The sequence below is a fragment of the Malaclemys terrapin genome, chromosome 3 (assembly GCF_027887155.1).
Source record: "Malaclemys terrapin pileata isolate rMalTer1 chromosome 3, rMalTer1.hap1, whole genome shotgun sequence".
In the NCBI taxonomy this organism is placed as follows: domain Eukaryota; kingdom Metazoa; phylum Chordata; order Testudines; family Emydidae; genus Malaclemys; species Malaclemys terrapin.
The window spans coordinates 53,980,640-54,007,653 of NC_071507.1; the positions used below are offsets into that span (position 1 = coordinate 53,980,640).

A 27,014-nucleotide genomic window follows, 5' to 3' on the forward strand; every position below is an offset into this window, starting at 1 on the left:
TCCAGAGCATATACAGATCATGGCCCCACAAATACATCTTCAATTTAAAAGCAGCCCCCTCAGGGGAATTGGGTGGCAGGAAGGGGGCCTGGGCCTGCTCCCACAGAAGTAATTGGAAATGTTGTCATTGACTTCAATGGAAACTTAATTGGGCCCCAGGTTTGTAATGAGATCCAGAGGCTTGATTCTCCACAGCCAGGCACTTTGTGAAGTAATTTACATCAGTGCAACATGTGTGTAAATGCTACCATTCTGATTTGATAGGGTTTTATCTACCATGCCAGGATTGCCAATTTTGGCTGGACGTATTCCTGGAGGTTTCATCACATGACATAATCTTTAATTAAAGATTAATCTTAATTCCTGGAGGGTTGGCAACCCTATTGCCTGTACTCACTTTTTATCAGGTAAAGAATCAGGCTGAACCATCTCCAAGAGGCTGACCTGCAAGATCTCAGCACCTGATGTGATCAGGGCCTAGAGGCAAACTGGATCACACACTTTGGATCTGGATCCAGATTTAAACTGCTTAAAGATCTGGGGGCCAGTTATCAGTTCTGCCCAAGATATGCTCAGTGCCAAAATTGAAAGGGAAGGCAAGGGTGGCTTTCTGCTTCTCATTTATTCTTGGCCCAGGCTTTGGCATAAATCAGAGAAGCTTTGGGGCTATTCTGACTTACTCTCTGAGCTGCCTCTGACTCCATCACCTGAGAGTAATAGAAGCACAGCAGGGATTGGCCATGCCCTCTCTCCCAAAGGCACATGACTGAGGGACAGGGCCGGCTCCAGGCACCAGCCCACCAAGCATGTGCTTGGAGCGGCACCTGGAGGGGAGCAGCGCGGTGCGGCGCTCCGGCCCAAGAGCGGGGCTACGACTGGGCTCGCTGCCCTCCCTGCGGCGCTCTGGCCGCCAGGGAGAGCGGAGCCGCGGCGGGCTCGCCGCCCTCCCCCTTGCGCTCTGGCCGGTCGGGGAGAGCGGGGCCCCGGCTGGGCTCGCCGCCCTCCCCCTTGTGCTCTGGCCGGTCGGGGAGAGCGGAGCCGCGGCGGGCTCTCCGCCCTTCTCCCGGCGCTCTGGCCGCTCAGGGAGAGCGGAGCCGCGGCGGGCTCGCTGCCCTCCCCCCGGCGCCCCGGCCGCTGGGGAGAGTGGAGCCTCGGGCTCGCTGCCCTCCCCCCGGCGCTCTCCGGCCGCTGGGGAGAGTGGAGCCTCGGCAGACTCGCCGCCCTCCCCCTGGCACTCTGGCCGGTCGGGGAGAGCGGGGCCCCAGCTGGGCTCACCGCCCTCCCCCTTGCGCTCTGGTCGGTCAGGGAGAGTGGAGCCGTGGCGGACTCGCCACCCTCCCCCCGGCACTCTGGCCGGTCGGGAAGAGCGGAGCCGCGGCGGGCTCTCCACCCTCCCCCCAGCGCTCTGGCCGCTCGGGGAGAGTGGAGCCTCGGTGGACTTGCCGCCCTCCCCCCGGCACTCTGGCCGGTTGGGGAGAGCGGGGCCCCAGCTGGGCTCACCGCCCTCCCCCTTGCGCTCTGGCCGGTCGGGAAGAGCGGGGCCACGGACGGGCTCGCCGCCCTCCCCCTTGCACTCTGGCTGGTCGGGAAGAGCGGGGCCCCAGCTGGGCTCGCCGCCGGGGAGAGTGGAGCCGCAGTGGGCTCTCCGCCCTCCTCCCGGCGCTCTGGCCACCAGGGAGAGTGGAGCCCCGGCCGGGCTCGCCACCCTCCCCACGGCGCTCCGGCCGGTCAGGGAGAGTGGGCCTGCGGCCGTGCTCGGCGCCCTCCCCTGCCGTGCTCCCGGCCGGGGGTGGCGGGAGGCTTTTTTGCCTGGGGCAGCAAAAAAGCCAGAGCCGGCCCTGCTGAGGGATGACAGAGGGGGTTAGCATAAAACTGTTATTCTGGGTCTATGCCACCTGGTGAAATCCCCCTGCTAGCTCCAGTAACCAGTTCCACATTGGCTACTCCTCATTCTGAGAGTAGGTCTACTTTGGTTTAAATCTGGCTTTCAGCAGTTTAGCTTGTGTAGAGTGTCTACACACAAAGTTGCATCTGTTTAGCTAAATCAATTTAACTTCACACTTGCTGTTAAACTGGTGCAACTTCTGCATGCAGACCAGACCTTTGAGATCCTTGCATTAAAAGCTTTATATAGGGAATGACAAAGATAAATTCTCTAGGGTGAGTTTTCAAATTGGTATGTGCAGATTTAGTAGCAGCCTTTGTCAAAGGGCACAACAGCATTCCAGCAAAGATCCAAAAGGTTTTAGTAAACATACTGTGAGTGTGCTGTTTAGTGCCATTTCCACAAAATATTGCTGTAATCTTGAATAATGAGACTGGCTCACATGGAGAGAACTGCGCCAGTGGGAGGGACTTAAAGGAGAGTGAACTGTAACAAGTCATTCATTTCTAAGTTTGGATAGAGTTGAGAGGAGACATGTGCTGAAATGAAGGGAAGGTTTGGGCAATGAACAGTCCTTAAACCATCCACGTACTGAGCATTTTGCTTCAAGGAGCACTGTGCTTGCATGCATGAAGACCTGAGTTCAGATGGCGAGTTAGGCAAAAATTTTCAGCCAAAACTTTTTTTTGCCAAATAATGCAGAGTTGGGTGAACCAAAACTCATGTTGAATTTGCCAAAATGTTTCAGTCAAAAAAAGAAACAAACAAAAAAATCCAAAACAATCCAAATGACTTTTCATTTCAAAATTTATTTCAATTTTATTTTTAAATATTTAGTTTCTCCCAAAAGGATTTTTTTCCCAACTTTTTGGTTTTCTAAACATTTTCTTTAAAAATGGTTTCGTGTTGACGAAACAATTTTGTTTTCATTTTTTGGCATGGCCAGCAAACCAAAAAGTCAGCTATTTGCACAGCTCCTTTCAAATGCTCATACACCCCTCAACTGAAAATAAGTCTAATGGGTCTTTTATTCCTAGTCCTGTTTTGTGCACCTCCCCAAACTCATGGCAGTTGAGCCATGCTCTGCTCCAGAGAAGCCCAGGGTTCAGGTAGCTGAGACACTGCAACTCCAGATTGATGTATGGGAGAAGGCTGCACAGTGGCCGCCTGGCTCAAGGCTAAGTTGTTAAACCCCTTCAGCCTGGTCTTGACTGGCAAAGAGGGTGTGTTTTTCAATCATGTTAGCTCAGTCAAGTTAGTTTAACCATTTTTGGGTATGTCTACACAACAATGGGGGGGTGACTGCAGCTGGGGTAGGCATACCTGCATTAGCTTGACTCTAGCAAGCTCAAATAACAATAGCAGTGAAGAAGCGGTGGCACAGACTTTGATACAGTATGTACCCACGGTTGCACTGAAGCCTCTGCCGCCATGTTTTCGCTTCTATTGATAGCTGTGCTAGCTAGATGAAAGCTAGGGTGGGTATGCCTACCTGAGCTGCAATCATACATCCAATTGCAATGTAGATATACCCTCAGTTCTGGTCTATACTCCAGAGTTAGGTCAACACAAGGCAGCTTACGTCGACCTAACCATGTAAGGGTCTACACTTACATTTCGCTCCCGCCGACATAACTGCCCCACTACACCAACATCAAACTCCACCTCCACGGGCGGCGTAGAGACAAGGTTGATGTAATTAGGTCGAAGCAGTGTCAGTGTAGACACTGTGTTGCTTACATGGACCCATCCCATAATGCCCCACACGGACAGTACAATCAGTACAAGCGTCCCAGGTGAGGACGTGCATCACTGACACAAGGAGCAAAGTATAGACGTGCACAAGTGATGTAATTACTGCGGCAACTGTATGCCGATGTAAATTAGCTCGACTTGATTTTGTAGTGTAGACATGGCTTTAGATTAGGCCTTGGGAAGATGCACCATATAGTGTAAGGAGTTGATATAAATTGATACTGTTAAGCCAGTGCCAATCCCTGTGTGGGCTCTCTGACTGCAGTTTAAAAGTGACTTTTTTCTGGTTTAGTTTGTGGGCAGTTTACACTTAAAATACTGCATCAGCACAGCTGCACCAATGCAGCTGCACCACTGTAGCACTTAAGTGAAGACACTCCTACGCTGATGGGAGAGAGCTCTCCTGTCGCCGTAGTAAATCCACCTCCCCAAGAAGTGGTAGCTATGTTCAGAGGAGAAGCTCTCCCGCCGACATAGCACTGTCTACGCTGGGGGTGAGGGGGCGTTAGGTCGGTATAACTACGTCACTCCAGGTATGGATTTTTCACACCCCTGAGCGATGTAGTTATACCGACATAGGTCTGTCATGTAGACCTGACCTAAGTCAACTGAGAGCAGGTTTAAGCTAGACTGCAATAAGTCATTCTGAAATCCAAATAGGCGTGTCCACACAGGTGTTTGGACCTGTGTCACTATATTGACTTAAAAATGGACATAAATAAGCCAGCGCAATTTTCCCATGTAGACAAGGCACAAAACAAGACCAGCCAGCAGAGCTTCAAACATTTTAACCAGCTTCTTATTGCATGTTAAGGATACTTTTCAATGGTGTTTAGCTCAAAAACAGAAAAGCACATCCTTTTTGCTGTCAAGACTGGCAGTGTCATGAGCACGGGGTTCACTTTTTGTTAGTTTTGCAAATTAATGAAGTTCATCTCAGCTCTGTTAAAAACACAGGCGAAACAAACCTAAGGTTTGCCAAGTAGAAAGAGGGCAAAATTTATTAGGAATGAAGTTGTATTTACAAGTTCCTGGGAGAAAATTACAAACAATGGAGCTGGGAAGAAAGTACTTGACAGTGTTTCGTCAAATCACAGGTTTGACATATATTGTGCAGCCTTTTAAAATGTTGCTATAATTTAAGCAGGTACAAGTCAATCTCTGAAATCTCTTTTCTCTATTTGTTCTCTTCCCCTTTATCTGGAGCTTCCACCCCGCCTTCTGACAGCAAGGGTGTCCCTGCAGCTCAAGCCTAGCATGAGGGGCCTTTAGCGCTATGGCGATATATCACTGAAGTTAGAAATTAGAGGATTGGGCCAAAAGAAATCTGATGAGGTTCAACAAGGATAAGTGCAGAGTCCTGCACTTAGGATGGAAGAATCCCATGCACTGCTACAGACTAGAGACTGAATGGCTAGGCTAGGGGTTACAGTGGACGAGAAGCTGGATATGAGTCAACAGTGTGCCCTTGTTGCCAAGAAGGCTAACGGCATTCTGGGCTGTACAAGTAGGGGCATTGCCAGCAGATCGAGGGACGTGATCATTCCCCTCTATTCAACATTGGTGAGGCCTCATCTGGAGTACTGTGTCCAGTTTTGGGCTCCACACTACAAGAAGGATGTGGAAAAATTGGAAAGAGTCCAGCGGAGGGCAACAAAAATAATTAGGGGGCTGGAGCACATGACTTATGAGGAGAGGCTGAGGGAACTGGGATTGTTTAGTCTGCAGAAGAGAAGAATGAGGGGGGGATTTGATAGCTGCTTTCAACTACCTGAAAAGGGGTTCCAAAGAGGATGGATCTAGACAGTTCTCAGCGGTACCAGATGACAGAACAAGGAGCAATGGTCTCAAGTTGCAGTGGGCGAGGTTTAGGTTGGATATTAGGAAAAACTTTTTCACTAGGAGAGTGGTGCAGCACTGGAATGGGTTACCTGGGGAGGTGGTGGAATCTCCATCCTTAGAGGTTTTTAAGGTCAGGGTTGACAAAGCCCTGGCTGGGATGATTTAGTTGGGGATTGGTCCTGCTTTGAGCAGGGGGTTGGACTAGATGACCTCCTGAGGTCCCTTCCAACCCTGATATTCTATGATTCTATGAAGCAATAATAATTAACAATTTTTCTGTAGCTGCTTAAACACACTAGCAATTGCATTCCCTAGTACCTCCTCATACTGTGACCACAAGCCTTGCTTTTAATGCATAACCAACCAGTGCATGACAACCAGTGATTGTCCCAAGCTGCAATATGAGGTATGTATTTTGAACATCCACTCAAAGGTGAGGGGCACTTGGAGCTGGATTTTTTGGCTTGGTCCATTATAAAAATAGGGGTTGCCTCTGAAATTCAGCACCAGATCATGTTCAGGTTCCAAATCAGAGCCTGATTTTACTCTCACTTCCATTGTTGTAAATCAGATGTAACTCTATGGATGTCTATGGGCCGGATTCAGCACTGACATGCACCTTGGGCAATCATTTGCACCAGTGCAGAATTGGTGCACAGTAGGTGTAAAATATTACTATTTGCAATTTGGGAGAATTTAACACTCCCCTTGCATTCACTATGCACTGGTATCAATGACTACAGAAGGGGCATAGCATGGCACGGCCTGATACAGTTAAACTGATATAAAACTGGTGTGAGAGAAAAATCAGGCCCACTGTTTCAAAGTTCAGAGAGTCGTGCGAATCCGGGGAGCTTATTTGGGCTTGTCTCTAATTACATCCCTTCCTTTGCTCAACATACTTGAACTTGTCCCCAATAAGGATTTAGCTGTAGTTTCTTATTTAACTTCTATGCCAACCTGTCATTGGATTTTTCACTTGATATTATTAAAAGATTAAGTTGTTTGTCTCATTATCATTTATCCATCCTGTTAGGTTTCCCACAAATAGATTCTAGTCAGACTCAAGAAGATTAAAAAAATAAATAAAGGTACAATCACAATTCAGGGTCTGTCTCTATTAGTGTTTAAAATTATTACTTGGGATATGTAAACTTTGCTGACTCTTAGAATCTGGAATTTATTAAAGAAAGCATTAGGCATTGCAACATGTCATTGGATTAGACAGTCCTGATTCAGCTACAGCTGTGGAAGAAATATATAACAGGAGATCCTGCAGAATTATACATATTCAGACTTAGGTCATCAATTGCCATAGAGAAGATAAAAACAAATGTAGCTGAGCCTGGAAAGAATGCTGCTAAAATTGGAAGAACATTTAGTGTGAGTGGCATAGGATGCAATAGCTTTGATTCTAATTTAACAAAATCCACCAGCATAAAACATACCAACAGAGATTGCAGATTTATCTTTCTGGTCTGGAGATCACTGGGAAAGTCAACCTGTCTTGCCCCCCACCCCACCCCTCCTACAGCTGCAGGTCTGAACACTCTCTGCAATGTGTTAAATATAAACTACTAGTAATAGAAACTACATTATAGTTTCCTTATAGAGTTCCAAATGGACACCCCAGTAAAACCCATCCCACTCACAATATGCCCCCCATGCCAGAGCTTGTGGGATGGACCTTGTAAGAGAATTATGATTATCCTACACTCTGCTTGCAATGGGGGAATTCTCCTTTGGCCACCTAAGGGGTTTTTATGTCCACCATGTACAGCCAAGCCATGTACAAGGACTGTAGAAGGAGGGAGACTCCTCCCACAATGCCTTGATCTTGTCTCTGTTTTGGCATGGGGATCGACCCCTTTGCCATGCTATCCGAGCGCCTCTTTAACAGTTCAGTGGGGGGAAGAGTGTTGCTTGATTCTGTTTTGTCTTCCTGCACATGCATTGTCCAAGCAAGGACAAACAGTTCAGGTTTTCGTAATCTGAGTTCTCAGGAAGGCAGCCGAGTGAGGGGGCAGATGGGGCAAGCTCTTGCTAACCAAAGCAGGTGAACATGCTGGGCCAAATCCTGTGTTGACTTCCACTCTGTGCAACTCCATTAATAAAACCTGCCCCATTACTGACACCATGCAAAGGCGAAAGAGTCAAAGCTGCCACACATGGCCTTTGCAGTCCTGACAACAAGCTGTTCCTGTTATCGTTGGGTCTATACGCCAGTCTCTATGCAGGCCAAGGACACCCACTCAGACTGATGGGAGTTTTCCCTCAATAAGGACTGCAGGATAAGGCCCCCTGTGTTTGGTAACATCTAAGGGCCTGGTTTCAAGGGTTGCAGAGCACCCACTAGTTCAAAGGAAGTTGAGGAGTGAAATCCTGGGCAAAACTTCCAGGTGGTCTTCACCCAATGACAATGGTAGGTGCTCAACACTTCAGAAAATCAGACCACAAGGTCAGGGAGCAGCTAACAGTGTACTTCAAATCCAACTCATTCAGACGTGAGTATCTGACTCCAGAGACTGTGTTTGTCTTTTCTGGGGGATAAGGGATGCTTTCCCATTGCTTAAAGACCCCAATAGCACTGGTTGTTAATGCCGTTCCCATTTTGTAGTGCTCCTCAGATACTACCATACTATTTACAAGAAAAAAGTTTCAAGCAGCAAGTAACATACTACTTCTTTCAAAATCATCCCTGTGTTTTGATCAGCAACAAATCTTAGATCTGAAAGAAAGGACTGAATGTTTCTTTAGTAGACTGTCTCCTTTTCCCTGTGTAATAATAAAAAATATTTTTACTATAAAATCTTCTTTTTTCATAACAGAAATGCATGATAGCATCGAAAATAACCTTGTAGCAGGAGGAAGAATGATAACATGAGTCTTAACAACATTCAGATGTTTCAGATTTTAATTTTGCACATCTACGAAAAACTACACGAAGGCAGAAAGCACTGGTGCTCACCAGTAATAGTAACTTGCACTTCTCTAGAGCCATTTGTCTAAGGATCTCCAAGAGCTTTGTGAATATCCATTAAAGTCACACTGCAGCCCTGTGTGCTAAGTAAATAGTATCACACCCATATTGTAGAAGGGAAAACTGAGGTACACAGAAGTTGGGATCTACATATTCAAAACCTCCATTTATGGTTCCCAACTTGACACTGGCAGCCTAATTTTCAGAGTTTCTGAATACCTGCAGGACAGTTGAAGCCAATAATATTGAAAATTAGGCTACTTATTTAGTTGCCTAAATAGAGATTTAAGAGCCTAATTGTAGGCACCCACTTTTGAAGCTCATGGACATAATACTTAAATAGCTTCTTGAATTACTCGTAGCCACTGTGCATGCTGTGGAGAGAAAAGTCTATTTGTGCTTTTACATAATTTGGCTGGCATAGGGTACAATTTTCAAAAGCACCTAGTGCTATTTTCAAAAGTGACTTGGGCACTTATGAGCCTAAGTCTCACTAAAAATCAATAGGGCTTAGTTTCCTAAGTGTTCAGGTCACTTTTGAAAATGGGAATTAGGCTCCTAAGTCACAGAGGCACTTCTGAACATTTCACCCATATTTTATTTTTGCAGTGTTTATTAAATATTAAACATATTTCTTAGGAAGCTTTAGCTGAGTTCCATCTAATTAAAACAGATCAGAATAAGTGCACCAATTCACTCACTGGTATGGATAACAAGTGAGCTCTAATAATTGTACAGGACTAATCTAAGCTGAAATGAGGTTTAATACCAGAAATAGGTGCCGACATACTCAAGAAGTGCCACACAATGATTGAAAGTGAGTGCTGAGCTCATGTTATCTCTTCATGTCAATCTGTTCTAACTTGTTATAGAAATAACATGGAAAACATGACACAGGTCCTGGCTGCCATTTGGTTGTTTTTTATCACTTTATGGTACTGTAAAGATGCAGACAAACATGTGAAAAGTCTCCACTAATTTAGTGAGCTTACATTTTGGTGTATCCAATCTGAGACACTTCACAGGTGCTAGGTACCTACAACTCCAGCAGGCATCAGTGGGATCTGTGAGTGGCTGGCCTGCAGTGTGTCAAGCTGGGCACCCAAAATGAGCGGACTATTTTGAAAAGCTGGTTCCTAATTATCCTTCGGGCACCAGGGGTCACAAAACTGTGCAACACAGAATTAGAATCCCAAATAAAGAGTTCTCAGAAACCTCCCCAGCTTTCTTTTATGAATGTTTTCAGCCTGGAATTGCTCAAAACCACCAGAGTGAATGAATGTGCTGGTAAACACGTGCCTATAATAAAAGGGTGTAATATGTGCCATATAATCCCCGTGCTATAGGACATGGAGGGGGTGAATGCAGTAGAAATCCTCCTCCATTGGCTCAAAAACTGCTGAAGAGAGGGGAGCCAAAATGGTATCATCCATCTTCTTATGTAAGCACCTCCACTGCGTCACAATACATTTGGGGGTATGCAGGGTTAGAGAACAAGGCCAGATGGGAAGGGTATGGCAGGGGCTCTGCACAACATCATCCCCAGCAACCCCTGTGGGGAAATACTTGTATTACACAGCTACTTCCTGATTAAAATGACATATCGGATGGGAATGAAAACATATTGAATTTGATTGATTTCTTTTATGGGAGCAAATCAGGAGTGCTGCTGTCAGACAATGCTTTGGAACACCCTAGAGAGAAGGCAAGGGGTCTGCCTGGTGCCTGGCTGGAGCTTGGCACAGCTACATTGCCTCATAGAAATATTTTACAGTCACTGCCAGTCAAATAAATACATTCCCCTTTCTGCAGTAATCACATATGCACTTTCCAAAAGCTCTCACTATTTAGCTCACGTTAATGGAAACTCCATACGCTAGGCCAGTGGCGATTACACGATGCTTGTTGAGAGAGACAGAGTTCTCAAACGTGCTGCAAGTTTTGTGATTGCAACACTTCAGGGTTCAGAGTCCTTCAGTTTCTGCACTAGTGCCGGGGAAGGCTAAGACGAAGAATGCTTAAGGGCATCTCATGCTACTTTTTCCAGAGGAAGGGGGGGGGGTTTAAAGCCTTCGTTTTCATAAAGGGAATAGTTAAAGGATGTTCTGACAAACGGAGCATTGCTTCTCTCTGGCTGCTGAGTTATTGAGGAATCAAGGATTTTGCTTGGATAGCAGCGACTCACCATCGTGATCAGCACATGGTGATAGTGAGCAATAACAAGTTGCAGCAGTCTTTTACTTAAGAGTCAGAGTGGAGAATTAACCAGCTGCAGGGGGGCAGGTCACCTGCTGCAAGACATGAGTAATTCCACTGACTTCAGCAGCAGGAGTTACTCAGATCCTGTGGCAGGAGAATAGGGCCCCTCTAGGAACGAAACACATGCAGGGCCATATACTCCAGTGAAGGCAATGGGAGTTACACCTACCCTGCAACAGGAGGATCAGGTGCCTAATGAGGGTGAAATCCTCTGATCATCCCCTCTGCTGTACCTGTGCAGCTGCATTGTCTCCAATGGGAGTTGAATGGGTACAGCTGCTGGGACAGTAAGCCCCTCTCCCCACCTCCTAAGCAAAGAGCCTGTGTGACAAACTAAAGGAATCCTTCCCAATATGCGAAGCACTGATACGTCTATGGGGTGGCTGCTAGACAATCCCTAGACTGGAGTAGCAGCTAGGTTGCAGGACATGTGGACCCACTGGGCACACTCCCTCTCCTTCCCCAGCCAACCCACAATCACACTGCGCGCCCAGAGGCTCTGCGGCACACTGGGTTGCAGATTCCCCTGGACAGGCTCTTCCTCCTACATTGCTTAAGAAGTGCAATACCTCTGCGCCTTTTGAGCCTTGCAAGCTTGCACAAATGGGGGTGGGGTTTCCCCCAAGCAACTATCTGCAGCCTAGTAAAAACCACGGCACCAGAAACCCGCACACAGTTTATGCTTTATTTAAACCTTGGGAGGAGTTACTATAAAAACGGTCTAATTTGCTTATTGTCATTTCACTGAGAATCACTAACACACTCCTTAATAATATCTTCTATGTCAATCTTCTCTAACACCATTCATCCTGCAGGGCCTCAATGCATTTTACAGACAGGCAGTTTACTGAGTAGACAGGAACAGGAGCGGTAGGTCTCTCCTCATCAGTCGAGGGGGGGGCGGGAGGGGGCAGAGAAATCTGTGGAGGTACCTAGCTATAGAGTTATACAGAAAACCTCATTTCTAAATATATCTTGTCTCAAAAGGAGGTGACTAACCCATCCACATTCTTCATGCTAAACAACTTAATGTTCCCGATCGTTCGTGGGATTATTGTCTGATTAGCCAGCCTGATAGCGGGAATTGCAAAATACACATAGACAGCAACATATCTGCAACATTAACGCAGGACGAGTTCTGAAGTCCAGCTGAAGGAAGTTGCCTGCCCTACCATACAAAGAACACGAAGAGGAACTACAATAGACAGCCGGACATCCCAGATAGCTTTTCTAGCCAGATAGCCTCCAGAAAGGAAGGGCAGCAGTGAGCCTGTTGTTTACTGAATCTGTAAACACCCAGCATGAAGCTTACAACCCCAAACATACCTCCAGTGAGAACCACTTTCCTGTTGCTCATTGTTACCTCCTTTTCAGGTGCCGTAACCTTTCCTACCCACACAAATATCACTAATTGCAGATGCACATACTCAGGCCCAGCTGGTATAATTCAGCACAACACCACTGACCTCAATTGATTTACATCAACTGAGGATTTGGCCACCAGGGTTTATCTTGTCAGAAAATGTTAATATGATCTGTAGTCGGAATTCCTTATGCATGTTCCTTCACAGTATATTTCATTTCCAGACAGTTACGCTTTGTCAAATGGAAATTGGTAAACCCATGAAAACAAATATGTGTACAACTGGAGACCATTCAAGTAGCCCCCTTCTGTGGTCATTATGGATTCCCAAATGTTCGCAGTGAGAACATGGAGTTAGGGTTTGGGCATGTTTTGTTATTTAAGTAAATCAAGGAACTGCAGAAAACAACACTGGATTACCAGGCATTTGCTCACAATCCTGGTGAGATGTTCACTATAAACTGCAAAGCAGGGGATCAAGCCCACAGTGGAACTTCATTTCATAGTAGGGAATCCCCACAGAGGCTGCAACCCAGCAAGTATTATGGGGATTATCCAAGCAAAAAGAAATGCTGGCTAACCTCCCCCAGATTTCTGGGAGACACTTTGGGCCAGATTCTGGTCTCACTTAGACTGAAGTAATCCCACTGAAGTCAATGGTGTTACTCTAGTATTCCACCAGATTTAGATCAGAATCTGGCCCTTTGATAATACAAATTAAGCTTACCTATGCTAGCAAACTCACTGCTAGACCACTGGGCCTGACCGAAGTCCACTGAAGTTAATAGGGGTCTTTCCATTGACTTAAAAGAGCTTTAAATCAGGCCCATTGTCAGCAGTGGGTCCTGCTGAAACAGTTTAGGAAACCACTTGTCCACAATAAGGATGGAACATAGCTTTTTTTGCCACTTTTGCACAGAAATCAGTTTTGAGACTCATGGAAACTGGTTTTGTCCCGTCCACACTAGCACTCAACTGTCTGCAGCACAGGTTCAGTAGGACTTATTGCTGATAACAGTTGTCAGTGATGGACAATGATTACTAAAATAATATACGCAGAACAAAAATTTGTCAGCTAGAGAAATATCACAAAACAAAGAGTCCAGAGAGTGACTCAAAGGAACTAAATATGTCAAACTGTTTGAAAACATTAAGAGCTACAGCATTCATTACTTTGCCAATAGTGTTTCTGCCCAGCTGCTTCTCTGTCCTCCACAGAATTGGGCCTGGATCCTTGCTATGAGAAGAAAAAGGCAGCCAAAAAAAGGTGGTTTTCATTTATGTCTCAGCCTGATAGCTGTTCACAAACCTCAAAGCATCCTTTCTTCAGGGGCTTGATCCTTCTATTCAGTTTATGTTCTACTGTACTCATACCACTGCCGTCAACAGGAGTTTCACTGCCATGTGCCTAAGGCTGTTTAAACATAATGGACCGAATCATGAGGGATGCTCCAGATCTCCCATTAGAGTTAATGAGAGTTGTGGGTGCTTTCAGGATTTGACAGTTTAAAGGCTTCGGTCCTAAATGTTAAAGCAATTAGTGGATCATGCCCCAGCTACATTAAAGACCGAATTTCGATCTCTGAAACACTGTGACATTGCTCCTCTGGGACAATTCACCTCACAAAGCTCAGGACAAAGCATGTGAGAGCGAAGGAAAAAGCGTGCTTTGTCCAGAGGATCCAGCCATGGAACAATCTTTCTGAGGAGATCAGGTGAATCCAGAATCTGACCATCTTTAGGAAATGCTGCAAAACCTTCCTCTTTGAAAAGGTCTTTCCACCATCACAAGAATAACACTCACAACACTGGCCCAAAAAACCCCAAGCAACCAACCAACTAAACCCCAAGGTAAACCAACCTTAAATAAATATATAAATAAAAATAAATTAATAGCAAATGTTAAATGCTACTCTGAGCAAAGTTTTTACTCCAAAAATGGAGAAGTGCCAGAGTCTATGAAATGTACTAGAGATTTCATTATTGCTATTCACTTTATGTGAAAGGTGTGCAAATGCCACAGCGGGATAGAAAGAAAGAAAGAAAGAAAGAAAGAAAGAAAGAAAGAAAGAAAGAAAGAAAGAAAGAAAGAAAGAAGAGGAAATGTGCAAGTGAATCAGGGGAAACTCCTCAGAAGCCACTGAAGTTATACTAGTGTAAAACTGGTGTCAGTGAGAAGAAAAAGAACCACACCATAGTCTGAAGTTAAAAGAATAATAAATAATTCTAGGTAAATTCTCTGCAACCAGGCTTGCAGTCCTTGGTTAGGAGTTTTGCCTAAGTACTACAAGATTGGGCGTTCCATTTGGTTGTGCAAGATCTCTCCTAAAAGCAGGTGATGACCATCAACATACTGTTACCAGTGATGGGTTTTGTGTGTGTGTGAGAGAGAGAGAGGGAAAGAGAAAGAGAAAGTTTCTCTTAAATGACTGCAAGCATCTTCTAAACACCTACCAATCAATATGATCTCAGGCAGGTCAGAAAGAGTTTGACTCTGGCTTTGTCTTTCATCAGAGTTTAATAAGCACACAGGCTTTGTGGTTAATGATGATGGCTAATGAGGTAGCACCCCAGTTGAGATAAAGAAGGGCAACTAGCAGGTCTTTTACTATAATTGCCAGGGTGATGATGCATCAGAAGAGTGGTTCCCAAAGGATCTGGCAACACTATCCGTTTAGCAGACCTCAGCTACCCCAGTCAGTGGATCCTGCCTGTCATTTACCTGTCCGCAGTCTAACACAGACTGAAATGGTGAGCAACCAAGTTCCAGGATGGGGGAGGTAGGACGCAGGAAAAGCTACTGGGTGGGTTACAGTTGGGAGGCTGGTCCCAGGCCCAGCATTAATGGAAGAAGCCATGGTGGAGTCTGGGGTACCAGTACTAGAGCCAACACTAGGGGCCACAACCCCTGGGGAAGCTGCTTTGGGCAGGACTTACCACTCTGGGTTTGTGCTGGTCCAGGGTCTGCAGGAAGGGCTGGGCTTGATCCAAGGTGCGCTCGGGGTCGCTGGAGATGTCCTCCTCAGACTCTTCCCAGGATGAGGAGAAGCCAGTGGAAGAAGCCGAAGAGGAAGACAGCTTCCTGATGGGCATGTTCACTCGGGGGCTCTCCCCGGCCTCCTCCTCCTGACCCCCTAGGTCAGTAATGATGACAGCGGGGATACTGCTCCCGCAGCACCCCTCCCCCGGGGGTTTCCCCTTTTGTTCTGTGGATGCTGCTGTCACCAGCAGCTGACCGTCTCCAAGGTGGTCCTGCTGCAGCCGGGCACGGGCTTGATCCACTGCTCCCAAGGAGCTCCCAGGCACTGGGCACAGCTCCTCCACAGAGACAGCCCAGTCCAGCGGACTCCCGAGCTCCCCCCAGCAGCCAGTCCGGGTGGGGCAATGCTGCTCTTCACCCCTCCCTTGCTCCGGGGCGGCTGAAGAGTCCGAGCCCCGCGATCCGCAGTTCTCGCCCCCCTCCTCTGTTGAGGCGGAACCCTGAGTTTCTAGGGATATTCTGCCCCGCTCCATGATCCCTGAGCCCTGCGCGCTGTTGGTGCCCTCTCCTCGCTCCATCACCCCAGAGCCCTGTGCGCTGTGGGTACTCTCTCCTCGCTCCAACACCTCTGAGCCTCGCGCTCCACTGGACTCGCTCCTCCTCTCCATCACTTCCGAGCCCTGCGCTGTGTGAACCCTCTCCCTGCTCTCCATCACTTCTGAGTTCTGCGCTCCACTACTCCCCCTCTCCCTGCTCTCCATCACTTCTGAGTTCTGCGCCCTGGGGGACTCGCTCCACTTCTCAGTCTCCTCCGGTCCCTCCTGTTCGCAGGACCCGCTCCTCTTTTCCGTCTCCTCCGCTCCCAGCCCTCTAGGCATCCCACCGCCCCTCTTCATCTCCTCTGTACAACGCGCTCCGAGAGTGCTGCTCCCCCTTTCCATCTCCCCGGCAATCTGCGCTCCACAGTGCCCACCCTCCCTCTCCGTCTCCCCGGAAGCCTGCGCCCTGGGGGGCTCACGCCCCCTCTCCGTCTCTCCTGGATCCTGTGCTACGCGGCCCCATATCCCCCTCTCCGCCTCCGGCCAGGGAAAGGGGCTTGTCGGGACCTTGTCCTCCTCCTTCCTGGGCGCTTCCCGTGGGTCTCCGCCGGGGGGCCGGCTGCGGCGGGGCGGGATGGGGGACGGTGATCTCCTGCCCAGCCGCGGGCTCTTGAGGTGCAGGGTGGCTGAGCTGCTCGCCTGGATGTGCGCCTCGAAGAGCCCCACTTTCTGGTTCACCTGCACGTTCTGCAGCTCCCGCTGGCGGGGCCGCGACGGCTCTTCCCTTCCCAGCCAGCTCGGGCTGCTGGGCCGCCTGCTGCCCCCGGGGGTCCCGGCGCTCCCCGGCTCCTCTGGCAGCGGCTGTTCCCCGGGGGGAAAGAGGAAGGCCGAGCTCCTCCGGGGGCAGCTGGGGCTCCCGGCGCCCGGACTGAGCGCGGCCAGCGGGCAGCAGGGGCCGTGCAGCTCCGAGACCTGCAGCACCTGCCCCCGGGGAGGAGGCGTCTGGCTCCGGCTACCGCCGCTCTTCACCTCGTTGCTGCTATTCATCATCACCAGGCTATTGAGCGCATAGCAGTACACAGCCATAGTACTGAGCCCGGGCGCTCGCGGGGCAAGCCTCCTCCTCCTCCTCCTGGGTCAGCCTCTGCGGGGCAGCCGGGGTCCTCCCTGGGCCGGAGGCAGCACCATCGCCTGGGAAGCCGCAGGGGGGCGGAGGAGCTGGCCTGGCCCTTGCCCAAAGCTCCATAAACAAATCAGCTGGAGAGGAGAGACAGAGAGAGAGAGAGATGAGCCAGGAGCAACAGCGCTATGGGCATGGGGCAAAGCACAGAGGCTGCAGACTCGGGCCATGAGCAAAGGTGAGTGACTATGGTTTGCTTTGACCCTCCGTGTGCTAGGAGTCGCTTATATCCATGTATATCTACTGCTTGTGTGTGTGTGCGCGCGCCTCAGGGCCTGAATCCACTTACTGTGTATGTGTCGTCTCACTGTATATCTCCACGTGTATGTCTATTTACTCCGTCTGTGTGCAGAGCTGTAGCTTTGTGTATGTTAGGTGTGTCTCTGCAAGACATGGAGTATGCCAAATATACTTATGTCCACTACTTCGGGTGTGTATTTGTATGTCTCTTCATCTGATTACATCTGTTCATGTCTACTTCATTGTTTGGAGGGGTTTCTGGCTGGCTATGTATAACTTCTGCCTGTCTATTTCTACTGCCTTGTGCATGTGGTATCTGCATTTGTGTGTGTGTGTGTGTGTGTGTGCTACATCTATTCGCATTAGCTGATCAAAATTCTTCTGTCGAAACTGATTTTCAGTGGAAAACTGGAACTTTAGCTAAACAAAATCTTTCACAAAAGTGTCTTCTTTCTGTGGAAAAAATCAACTTTTTGTTAAAAACACACACTTCTTGTAGTTCACCTGCCTCCGGCTCCTATCTTCTCTATAGGCCCGCTCTCCAGCTACACTACATCTCTCAGGAGGGACTCTCAGCAAGTGTGCAAACCATTGTGTCTCATGAGAGGTGTAGCCTTGCTAAGGAGCCCAGCCTATAGAGGAGAATGAGGGCGTGAAACACTCAAACTACAACTCCCATAGAGCACCACAACAGAATTTCTAAATAACAATTTTCAAGTTTTGACTAAAAGATTTTGAAATATGCATAAGTACTGGTGTGGCTTTATCTATGCTGTGGGTATGTGTGTATATGTCTGTCCTCCTATGACATGAAGATCAAATTAGGTTCTGCTTGGAGAATGTGTTTCTTTTCAGTGTAAGCGTGGATAGGTCTATGCCTTTGTGTGGCTTTGTTTATTATGGATCCATGTGTTTGCTGTTCGCTCTGTGTTTGTGTGCCTCTGTATGGCTTTGTGCAGCTCCACGTATGTTAGCTCTAGATGTGTTTACCCTATGTCTGTCCCCGAGGTGTGGTATAAGATTGTGTATGCATCTCTTGAATTAGTCTGACATATATTCTTGGGCATGTCCAGCTTGTGTTCCCTGTATAGACATCTGTATGAGGGTGTGCTGCAGCTCTGTGTGCTTTTGTGAGTATGTGATTCTTCCTGTGTGGGTAACCCTCAGTCCATGTGTCTTCATCTGTTTATATTAGCTCGGAGTGTCTCTTTGTACATGTATGTTTGTATGTATAGCTAGAATTACAGCCTTTTTTTCACATTGGAGCATTTGAATTCTATGTATGAAAAATATGCATGAGTGTGTTGTGTGCATGTGTAAATGTTTATTTATATGCACGTGTGCATACACTAGCTGTAGATGTGTCTTTGAATGGACCTGTGTACAACTGTATGTCCATGTGTATTTCTGTGTGTCCTGGTGAGTCTATATGCTAAATGCCTTTGTATTGTGTATTAATATTAATTAAAAGGCATCAATTCGCTCCGGGGTATAATTTGCAGCGATGTGCATGTACAACGGGGTGTCCTGGATATTAGCTCGGTGCCTATGCATCTCTAGAATTACAGCCTGCTGTTCGCACTGGGTCATGTTGTGACGGTGTGCAAACGGGTGAGTGTCTGAGTGTGTGCCCATCTCTATCGGAGCGTTCAGGAGAAATACATCTGAACGCGCCTGTCCTGCTATACAGTGGGAGAGCCAACTGAGAGCCTTTCATACTCCACTCCTGTCCAGAGATGCACTATAAGGCGGACGGCTGAGCAGTTTTGCTGACAGCTTGCTTTCCCCTCCCTGCAGCGAGCTCCTGAGCGCACATAAGCCTGTTTGTATTTTTCTTGTAAATTATTTTCAGAACTATCAGTTCACACGTTTCACAGAAAATGATCTAACTGCATTTTGCCACCACAATAATCTTTTCAAACAAGCATTTGCTGCTACCGCTCAGCTTGCCCGAAAAGGCAGCTATTTTGCTCCTGCCTGCAGCATAACGCACTAGTTAATGCCGGGGGATGAAAATACGACAGTTACTCATTAAAGAGTGAAGAAGGCGGCTTGACATGATATTTACAGGGAGGCACGTTTGAGAAACATTGTGAAACTTGTGCGATTTTTTCCCCCCATGGTCCAACCCTCCTGCCCTGCTGTTCTTCCCAGATAAAGAGAGATCCGCTTAACCGAGAGAAAGTCAAGAGGGGAAATATCGAATGAAACAGTCCACCCTTACCTGGTATATCAGGGACTCATGCAGACTTCACAGTCCTGTTAGTTCACATCCCCTTGAAACACTCGCAGGAACTGAGACACACACAAAATGCTCCAGAAATCATTTCCTCATCCAGATCAGGATTTAAAAATGTAGCCGTCTATATTATATACCAGAGGTTTTTTAAAATGGGCTGGTTTCTTTTTGTGTAGAATCGTGGGGCTTGCCTTCACCGATTGGTTGTGTTGCTAACTGATTCTCCTTTCCCCGCCAACCGCGCGAGCAGCCTTGTCACTTTCAGCTTTGCAGTTTCTTGAATGTTTGTTCAATGTGCGATTAAAAGCGAGCGAGCGGGGAGGGGCGGAGGGTAGGAAGGCAGGAAGGAAGTTGTGAGCCTGTCTGGGGTTGAACTCAGCGGAACAAGTTTCATTTTTTTTCTTCTTCTTTTTTTTTTTTTTTTCTTTCCTTTCTATTGCTTGGCAGGACCGCTGGAGGGAAACACTAAAAAAAAGTTTCCATTGTTAACTAGCAAAAAAAAAAAAAAGTTTATTCTTCTGTGGGTTAAAGATACACGATCCATTTTCCAACCTCAGCTTGATCTTACTATGTATATCACTTGCTGCACTATTTTAAACCCTCAACTTCAGTTCCTTTTCACAAAGAAGATCCTAGGTCATTGCCTAACCCACACATGGGCTGTTGTTTGCATCTAGTGCACAGGCTGCTGAGCTTCCAAGGCTCATGTGGCAGTCCTAGGATAAGCACCAGAAATAGTCATATTGTAAGACGCTTCAAAACAAGGTGGGTTCAAATTAATTCTCTAACCTAAGTATCATATTTTATAACCTTAGCTTTCAGTACAGTACTGGGGGGGGGGTTAAATGCACCTCTGGCATGGCCAGTGTGTTTAAGGCTATTTTAGTCCCACTTACATCCTGTTTTGAAGCCTTAAGTGGTGCCTAGGCTTGTCTTGTAGTGTCCTTCTGCACAGAGGTGCATTTCTCCCAAAGTGAGGACATGACTTGGACTGGATTCTCCTCTGCCCTACCCCTTTTTGGTCATTTGCATCCGTACAAAGAGGGTGCAAACGGCTACCTTTCGACGGGGTAGTGTTTTACTACCTACTTTGCCCTGGTGGAAATGTCTAAAGATGCAGGGCAATGGAGAATCGGGATCCTTAGGGTAAATCCTCAGCTGATGTAAACTGTCATAGCTCTGTAGTAACTTCACTTAGCTTAGGATCTGCCCCCTGTATTTCTGTAGGATAGCATCCAAAATGTGGGTCTAGAAGGAAGGCTGTCCTTCCTGATGGGAGCTATGTGATACAGCTATCCCATACTCAGCTCCTGCAGGGCTTATGCACAACTCCCATTTGGCAGCAAGAATGGGCTCTTGGCTATGAAAAGGGATGATATTTAAAATCAAGATAGCTAAGTTGAGATGGCTATCTCAATATAAAATCCATAGTGGAGGCAAGGCACTGCAGTTTTTACCCTTGTGTAGCTAAGATAACGCTGGCTGGTGGTTATAGGGTTGACCTCAACTAGCTACACTGAGGTAAAAACAACCCATGACTTGTCTCTGCTAGGATTTTATACTGAGATAGCTATCTCGATGTAAAACCATACCTCTTTTTTGCAATAAAGACATAGCCTCTGGAGTGAACAGGGGGCAGAAAGTTCTCTGAACCTTCAGAAGGAGATGTGAATTGCCAGTCTCACAGACACACAGATAGATAGAGCGAGCACATTTTTGTTTTTCTATTCCAAGAAATTTTAATTAGCTCTGTGCAGGAAAAGAGAGTATTAGAATCGTTCCACAAAAAGAGCAACTTTTTCTGCAGTGTCTGAGCTCAGAGGGGCCTAGTCTTTCAAGGACTTAAGCATGTGGGTAATATTACTCACATAAGCAGATACATTGAGTTCAATGTGAGTAAAGTTACTCCGGCGTAAGAGTTTGCAGGATCTGACTGTGTGTGTGTGTGTGTGTGTGTGTGTAAAATTTGATCTTAATCATAAATTCAGAAATGCATGAAGATTTATAAGTGTTCCCCTTTAAAAAATCTGAAGTATTGTGCAATGGCATGTTCACATGTGTGTTGCTATGTATCCATATAGCTGTGTGTGCATATTTTAGACTACTACTTAGGGCTTATTTAGACTAAGGATTTTGCCCGAGTGTAACCATATTAGTGTACCTAGACTAGTAGAAAGCTCTAATGCAGACCCACTCCTCTGGTGCAAAATGCGGCTTGTTTCTGTGTGACCTATCCCAGGATAAGTGACCAGGGTAAGTCACGTGAGTGCAAGTCCCATCTTACACCCATGCAGCACATCTACACTGCGAGTTTGCATTAGTGCAACTACATTTATACAAAAATCCCCAATGTAGACAGCCTAAGAGTACTGTAATATTATTTTAAAGAGTCAGAAAATCTGACTTCCAGATCTAAATTTCTTCTGCGTACATTACATACATCACTCTTTTAATCATACAGGGAGTGGTTAATAAAAATTGAAAGAAAAGAAAAAATCCTCTTAGATACAAATCACTTTTCATGATGTTTAGATAAGGCAAGGAAATTATAGTTCCCAGCCCTGGAACCACATAGTGGCCATCATTATATAATGAAGAGCAGGTAAAGTTCAGTGCACTAGTTTTCCCATCAAGTAATATGTGGAAGATAGTCTAACCGATGTACAGAATAGGCCTAAGTGGCAATCACAAATCTAACCAGTTCACAAAGGTAGACTATTTGGTCCTATGGAGTCATATTCTTGCTATGTAAAAACATGAAGGGGTGGGGAAATTATATTTCTTTCATAAGATGGATGATCAGTTCTATTATTATTATTTTATTTTATTTATTATTTTGTTACTGTAGTACATAAGAGCCCCAATCATGGACCAGAACCCCATTGTGCTTGGTGCTGCACAAACACAGACTAAAAAGACATTCTCTGTTCCAAAGAGCTTACAATCTAAATATAGTAAAAGTAAAATTCTTAAACAACCACAAAAGGCCTAAGTCAGTGGCAAACCTACCATTGACTTCAGTGGAAGTAGGACCGGGGTCCAAATCCTTCACATCTAAGTTTATACCCACTGCTTCCAAATAAAATCATTGTACCGCAGGGGAGACACTGAATAAACTGAGAGGATAATATAAAAGCACCTGAACCTACAAACCGTTACTCATGGAAATAGTCCTTACTCACATGAAACATTGCCATTGAAATTAACAGGACTACTCACCTGAAGAAAGGTTTGCAGACCCCAAACCTATATATTCAGGAAGCAGAGTAGAGAAAAATAATGAAAGCAGGCCATAGAGTTGAAGGTGTGAAAGACTCTCACTGACAGAGGATGGGAATATTTTAGGAAGAGAAATTTCATGATTCTCAAAGGTAATGATATTGTAGTATTTTATGTACAGTGCAGTGATCAGTGAATTATACATACAGTATGTTCTAAAGAAGACTACACTGTAAAGGTCAGCAAAACTGATACAACCCTCCCCCCGTCTATTTATATATCATCCTGGCTAATAATAATAACAACAATCCCAAAGTACAGTATCCTCATTCCTAATGGAATTCTGTCCCACTTTTGTTACAAGATCTAGCTCAGTTAAATAACCAATCTCTGCAAGTCTCTTGAGTGATTACTTAAAGTTTTCACTGTGTGTTAAAAATGACTGTGCTGTCACTGTTTATCTATCTCTGCAACCAGGAACGGTGTTTACAGCCGCCCAGTGGCAGATATTACTTTGTTGATTCTTCCCAGCAGAAAGTCCAGTTATACAACAATAGGAAATATGAGTATGTAAATAAATGTGGAGTAATTCCACAGAAATCAACAGACTTACTCCACATTTACCTCACTGTAACTGAGAATGAATTTAGCTAATATTTTATTACCAAAAAAAAAAAAAAAACCCACACATGACCTAACAGGAAATACAAGCCAAAACTAACGTTGAGGGTTGGCAACTCTTCATGAAGCATGAGTGTTCCTGTCACAAGAATGATACACTTCTGATCATTCCAGGGAGGTAGAGTGGGTTGGTGGGTGACACAAAGAAATGGGAATAAGGATCTAGAATGTTATTCAATTGTACTCCAGTCTTTTGCATTGTTTCAGTGGCTCAAAGGGGTCAGAAAGCAGACACCTCTGGCCAGCTGAGAATTTCTTTGGCATGGGACAGCTCTCAGCTGGGTCATAGCGGGCTTACCAGATGACCGGGCCAACATCTTCCCCCTCATACATGTATTTGGCTCCCAGCATGGGGAGAATATTGAGGTGGGAAGAGGGCGTGGCTGGAACATTGTGCTCCAGTTCAGCAGGCGTATCAGCCCAGATCGTCAAAGGTATTTCGGTACCTAACTCCCATTGGCTTCAGTACCTAAATAGCTGTTAGAATTTAGAGCTGCCTCTAGGCTCCACTAACCTACACTAGGACTCAGCTCAGTGTAGAATCATGGTGAGACTCAAGGAATCAGTTGTAGCTGATTGAGAGTCTCTCCCTCTCTACTGTGCCAAGTAGAAGCTCAGTGAAGCGGAGAATCTGATGCAAGGATTTCTAGGTTCTATTCTTGGCCCCACTACTGATTTGCTGCATGATCTGGGGGATGTTATTTTTTAAAATATCTTTCTGCCTTAGTTTACCTGTCTGTGAAACAGGTATAATAATATCTACTTTGCCTCACAGGGGTGTTTATGGCTCTATATCACTTGACGTTTGTCACATACTGTGAGATTCTTGGATGAAACAAGCTATGTGCAAAGTATTAGTAGTAGTATTCTAAGAACATGGGGCTGGATGATGTGTTATAGCTCTTGTAGCAGGGGGTTGGCAGACTCTGAAAGAGCTCAAGTGCTTTGATATCTCTGGATGAAAGGTATTAGACAAGGGCTAAAGAATAGAAATTATGTATAGACACACATGCAGCAAGACAGGGAAAAAGAAATTTTGCGCTAGGCTTAGACACCCATCATAGATCTGAGACATTACTGTTCTGTTTGGCACAATACATTCATGCAGGGGGTACCTTCATTGTTCCATTAGGTAACATTCTAAAATGTGTGCGTATGTGTGTGGTTTTATGCTCATGTAATTCCGTTGAGTTCTGTAGAGTTGTTCCTTATTTAGCTTAATGTGAGAGAAGAATCAGGCCTAGATCTGTAGTATGTGTGTGTGTCATAAACACATTTTACTGTTCTGCAATAGATTAGCAAGTTGACCCATAGTTCCTACTTACTATTAATAATATGTGTACAGCTGTATATCTGTGGTGTGTCCTATGAGTCAGCATTAAGATTTCCTTTTTTGCACAGACCTTCCAAAGAGCATTACAAAAACACAATAAACCATGCATATTTTTTATTTTATTAAAAAAAGGATGCAAATGGAATATATCTCATTCATTATTTCTAAGGCTACTAAATGTTGCACAAAAGGGCCTGGAAGAGGGTTTAAAATGCCAACTGTTCAAATACTATTTCAGTGTCTGGAAAGGTTTTTCTTGGTCATTGGTCACAATTATTCCATTGGACTGTGACCACGTAACCATAATTGGACAGCTTTGCATTTGTTTTAGATAATTTTTATTATGGCAGGAAAAAGGCAAGCTGTTTTTTTTTTAGAGTCTGCAACATGTCATGTGAGGTTTTTTTCACCGCTGCTTGGCTCTCTCTGCTTTTGTGAAATACGATGGATATATATTACATGACATGGCTGAGATCATCCACAGTACCTTTTTAGGGATGAGCTGAACAGGAAATCACAGGAAATGTTGTCAAAGTTTCCATTCTCTGTAATGAGTGGCCTCTGCTTTTGGAGGGAAAGAAAAAGGGGGAGGGGGAGGAACTTAGGAAGATTTGGTTTATAATTTTAGATCCCACAGTGGGAGATGAACATTTAATTAAAAACAAAGCACCAAGAATCCATGTAGGAATCTATTGTTACATACATCTGAGGGCCTGTGGCATAATACATTTTAAGGATTTACCAAAATATTTGTAATAAAGCACACACACCAACAAGAACAGATATTCCTCACACTCTCTTAGGTCTGTGAAAGGAAAAATGTCCAGATTTGACTCAGCACAACAGATTTTAATAAACTGGCAGCTCATGATGATTATTAATAATTTTGAAAACTAAGGTACTAAAGCTATGAAAATGTCCTTAAATGAGGTTGCTGAAAACAGTGTACTCTTTTCTGTATACAGTACTTCTCATTGCCAAGCAACAAATTGCAAAGGCCAATGGACCTCTGACTCTGAAAGACAGCTTGGACTACATCACTCATTGAAAACCACCAGCCCTTAAATGTAAAAGCAAATGTAAAAGAACATCTTCCCCATCTTGAGTGAAATCCATTTTCTGGTTCAAGCAGGGAAAGTCACTGCTTTTCCCTGAAAAACCAGAGATGGAAATAACCAAAACCTCTGTGGAAATAACAACACATACACCCTGTAGTGAGGGGGCGTGGTCTCCCTCCCTGATGGACGGGGAGAGAACCGCAACCACCCCTTGGTGGGCAGAACCGGGACACCCACAGCCGCTCTGCCGGAAGCAGAGGAGCGGGGCAGTAACTGGAAATATAAAAGGCCGGCCCTCCAGCTTAGTTGGGACAGAGCTGCCAGAGGAGCAGGACGTCTCTCTCCCACTGCTGGAGCCTGGACCTGATGGAGGCTGCTACAGTGCCAGAGACCCAGAGGGACTGCCAGAGCTGCCAGACACCAGGGACACTGAGGCGTTGTTGGGGCTGCCACTAGCTGTTTACCTGAATGAGACTGACAACAACCCCAGAACCCAGGTATCCCCTGACTGGGAATGTAGGAAGGAGCCCATGGAAGCCGAATAGGGTTCAGCCGTGTTACTGACTGCAGGCCAGCCAGTGTGTTGCAGCCAGATTTCCCCGCTGACCCAGTGGTGGACCACTCCGCCACTGTTAGGGCCTTGGGCTGGGATGCAGTGGAGCAGGTGGGCCTGCATCCCCCTCCCCCTGCTGCCCCACCCTTGGGGGTGGCAGCCTCCCCACCTTTAGGCCAGGAGGCCTGCATTGGTCTGACACCTGCTTGAGCTAGGACGCCAGATGGAGAGAGCTAATTCCCGCTAGACTGCTGTGTTGCTCTGCTGACTGCAGGCCAGAGCTCTTAACTGATTACGGTCCCGCTCTGATTGAGGGCTCCAGGCCTATAGACTTACGGCTATACTGCCCAACTGCGGGCCAGAACCATTAACTGTGTGCTGCCCCACTCTGGCTGAGGGCCGGGGGCTCACAGACTCAATTCCTGCCCAGCCTGGACTGCAGGCTTGGGCCTATCAACAGTCGGCTAATTCCCCCCTGAACAGAGTCACTCTAGGAGCACTGCAGCAAGAGGGTGTGGTCTCCCTCCCTGACAGATGGGAAGAGAACCATGACTGTCTTACACACTCACACACACTTATGCACATGTACACACGCAGTCAAATATGGGTTGGGAGTGCACACAAGCTCTCACCCTGAGCACACAGTCACTCAGCATGTACATTCACACAGACATGCACATGTGCATACGCTCCTAGTCTGAGTAAACACACCATCACAGTATGAACACATTCATGTGTTCTACCCCTTGCTCCACTACTGGGGGGCATGTTAGAGTGGGAACCTGTGCGTGCGTGCACACACCTGCACATGTTTCCTCCCTCCTCTAGAATTGGAAGGGCTGGCAATCTCAAGAGGGTGCTTCCTCTCACAAGATTTCCAACCCAATACTGCAGATTCACAAGGTTCA

The 27,014-nt window shown here is 46.3% G+C and overlaps 2 protein-coding genes across 2 annotated transcripts in view; one reads left to right on the forward strand and one right to left on the reverse strand.

Annotated features, from left to right (window-relative positions):
- Positions 1-19,577, reverse strand: part of ITPKB (inositol-trisphosphate 3-kinase B) — a 109,265-nt gene extending 89,688 nt beyond the window's left edge. Inside the window, exons 1-2 of the mRNA XM_054024411.1 lie at positions 19,248-19,577; positions 15,022-16,860 (exon numbers count right to left, since the gene is read on the reverse strand). Of these exons, the coding sequence (XP_053880386.1) occupies positions 15,022-16,689 (1,668 nt within the window). The 5' untranslated portion in view covers positions 16,690-16,860; positions 19,248-19,577. The remainder of the gene's footprint in view (positions 1-15,021; positions 16,861-19,247) is intronic.
- PSEN2 (presenilin 2) overlaps positions 16,895-27,014 on the forward strand; it is a 61,427-nt gene continuing 51,307 nt past the window's right edge. The window contains exon 1 of the mRNA XM_054024416.1: positions 16,895-16,961. The gene's annotated coding sequence lies outside the window, so the exon portion shown is untranslated. The remainder of the gene's footprint in view (positions 16,962-27,014) is intronic.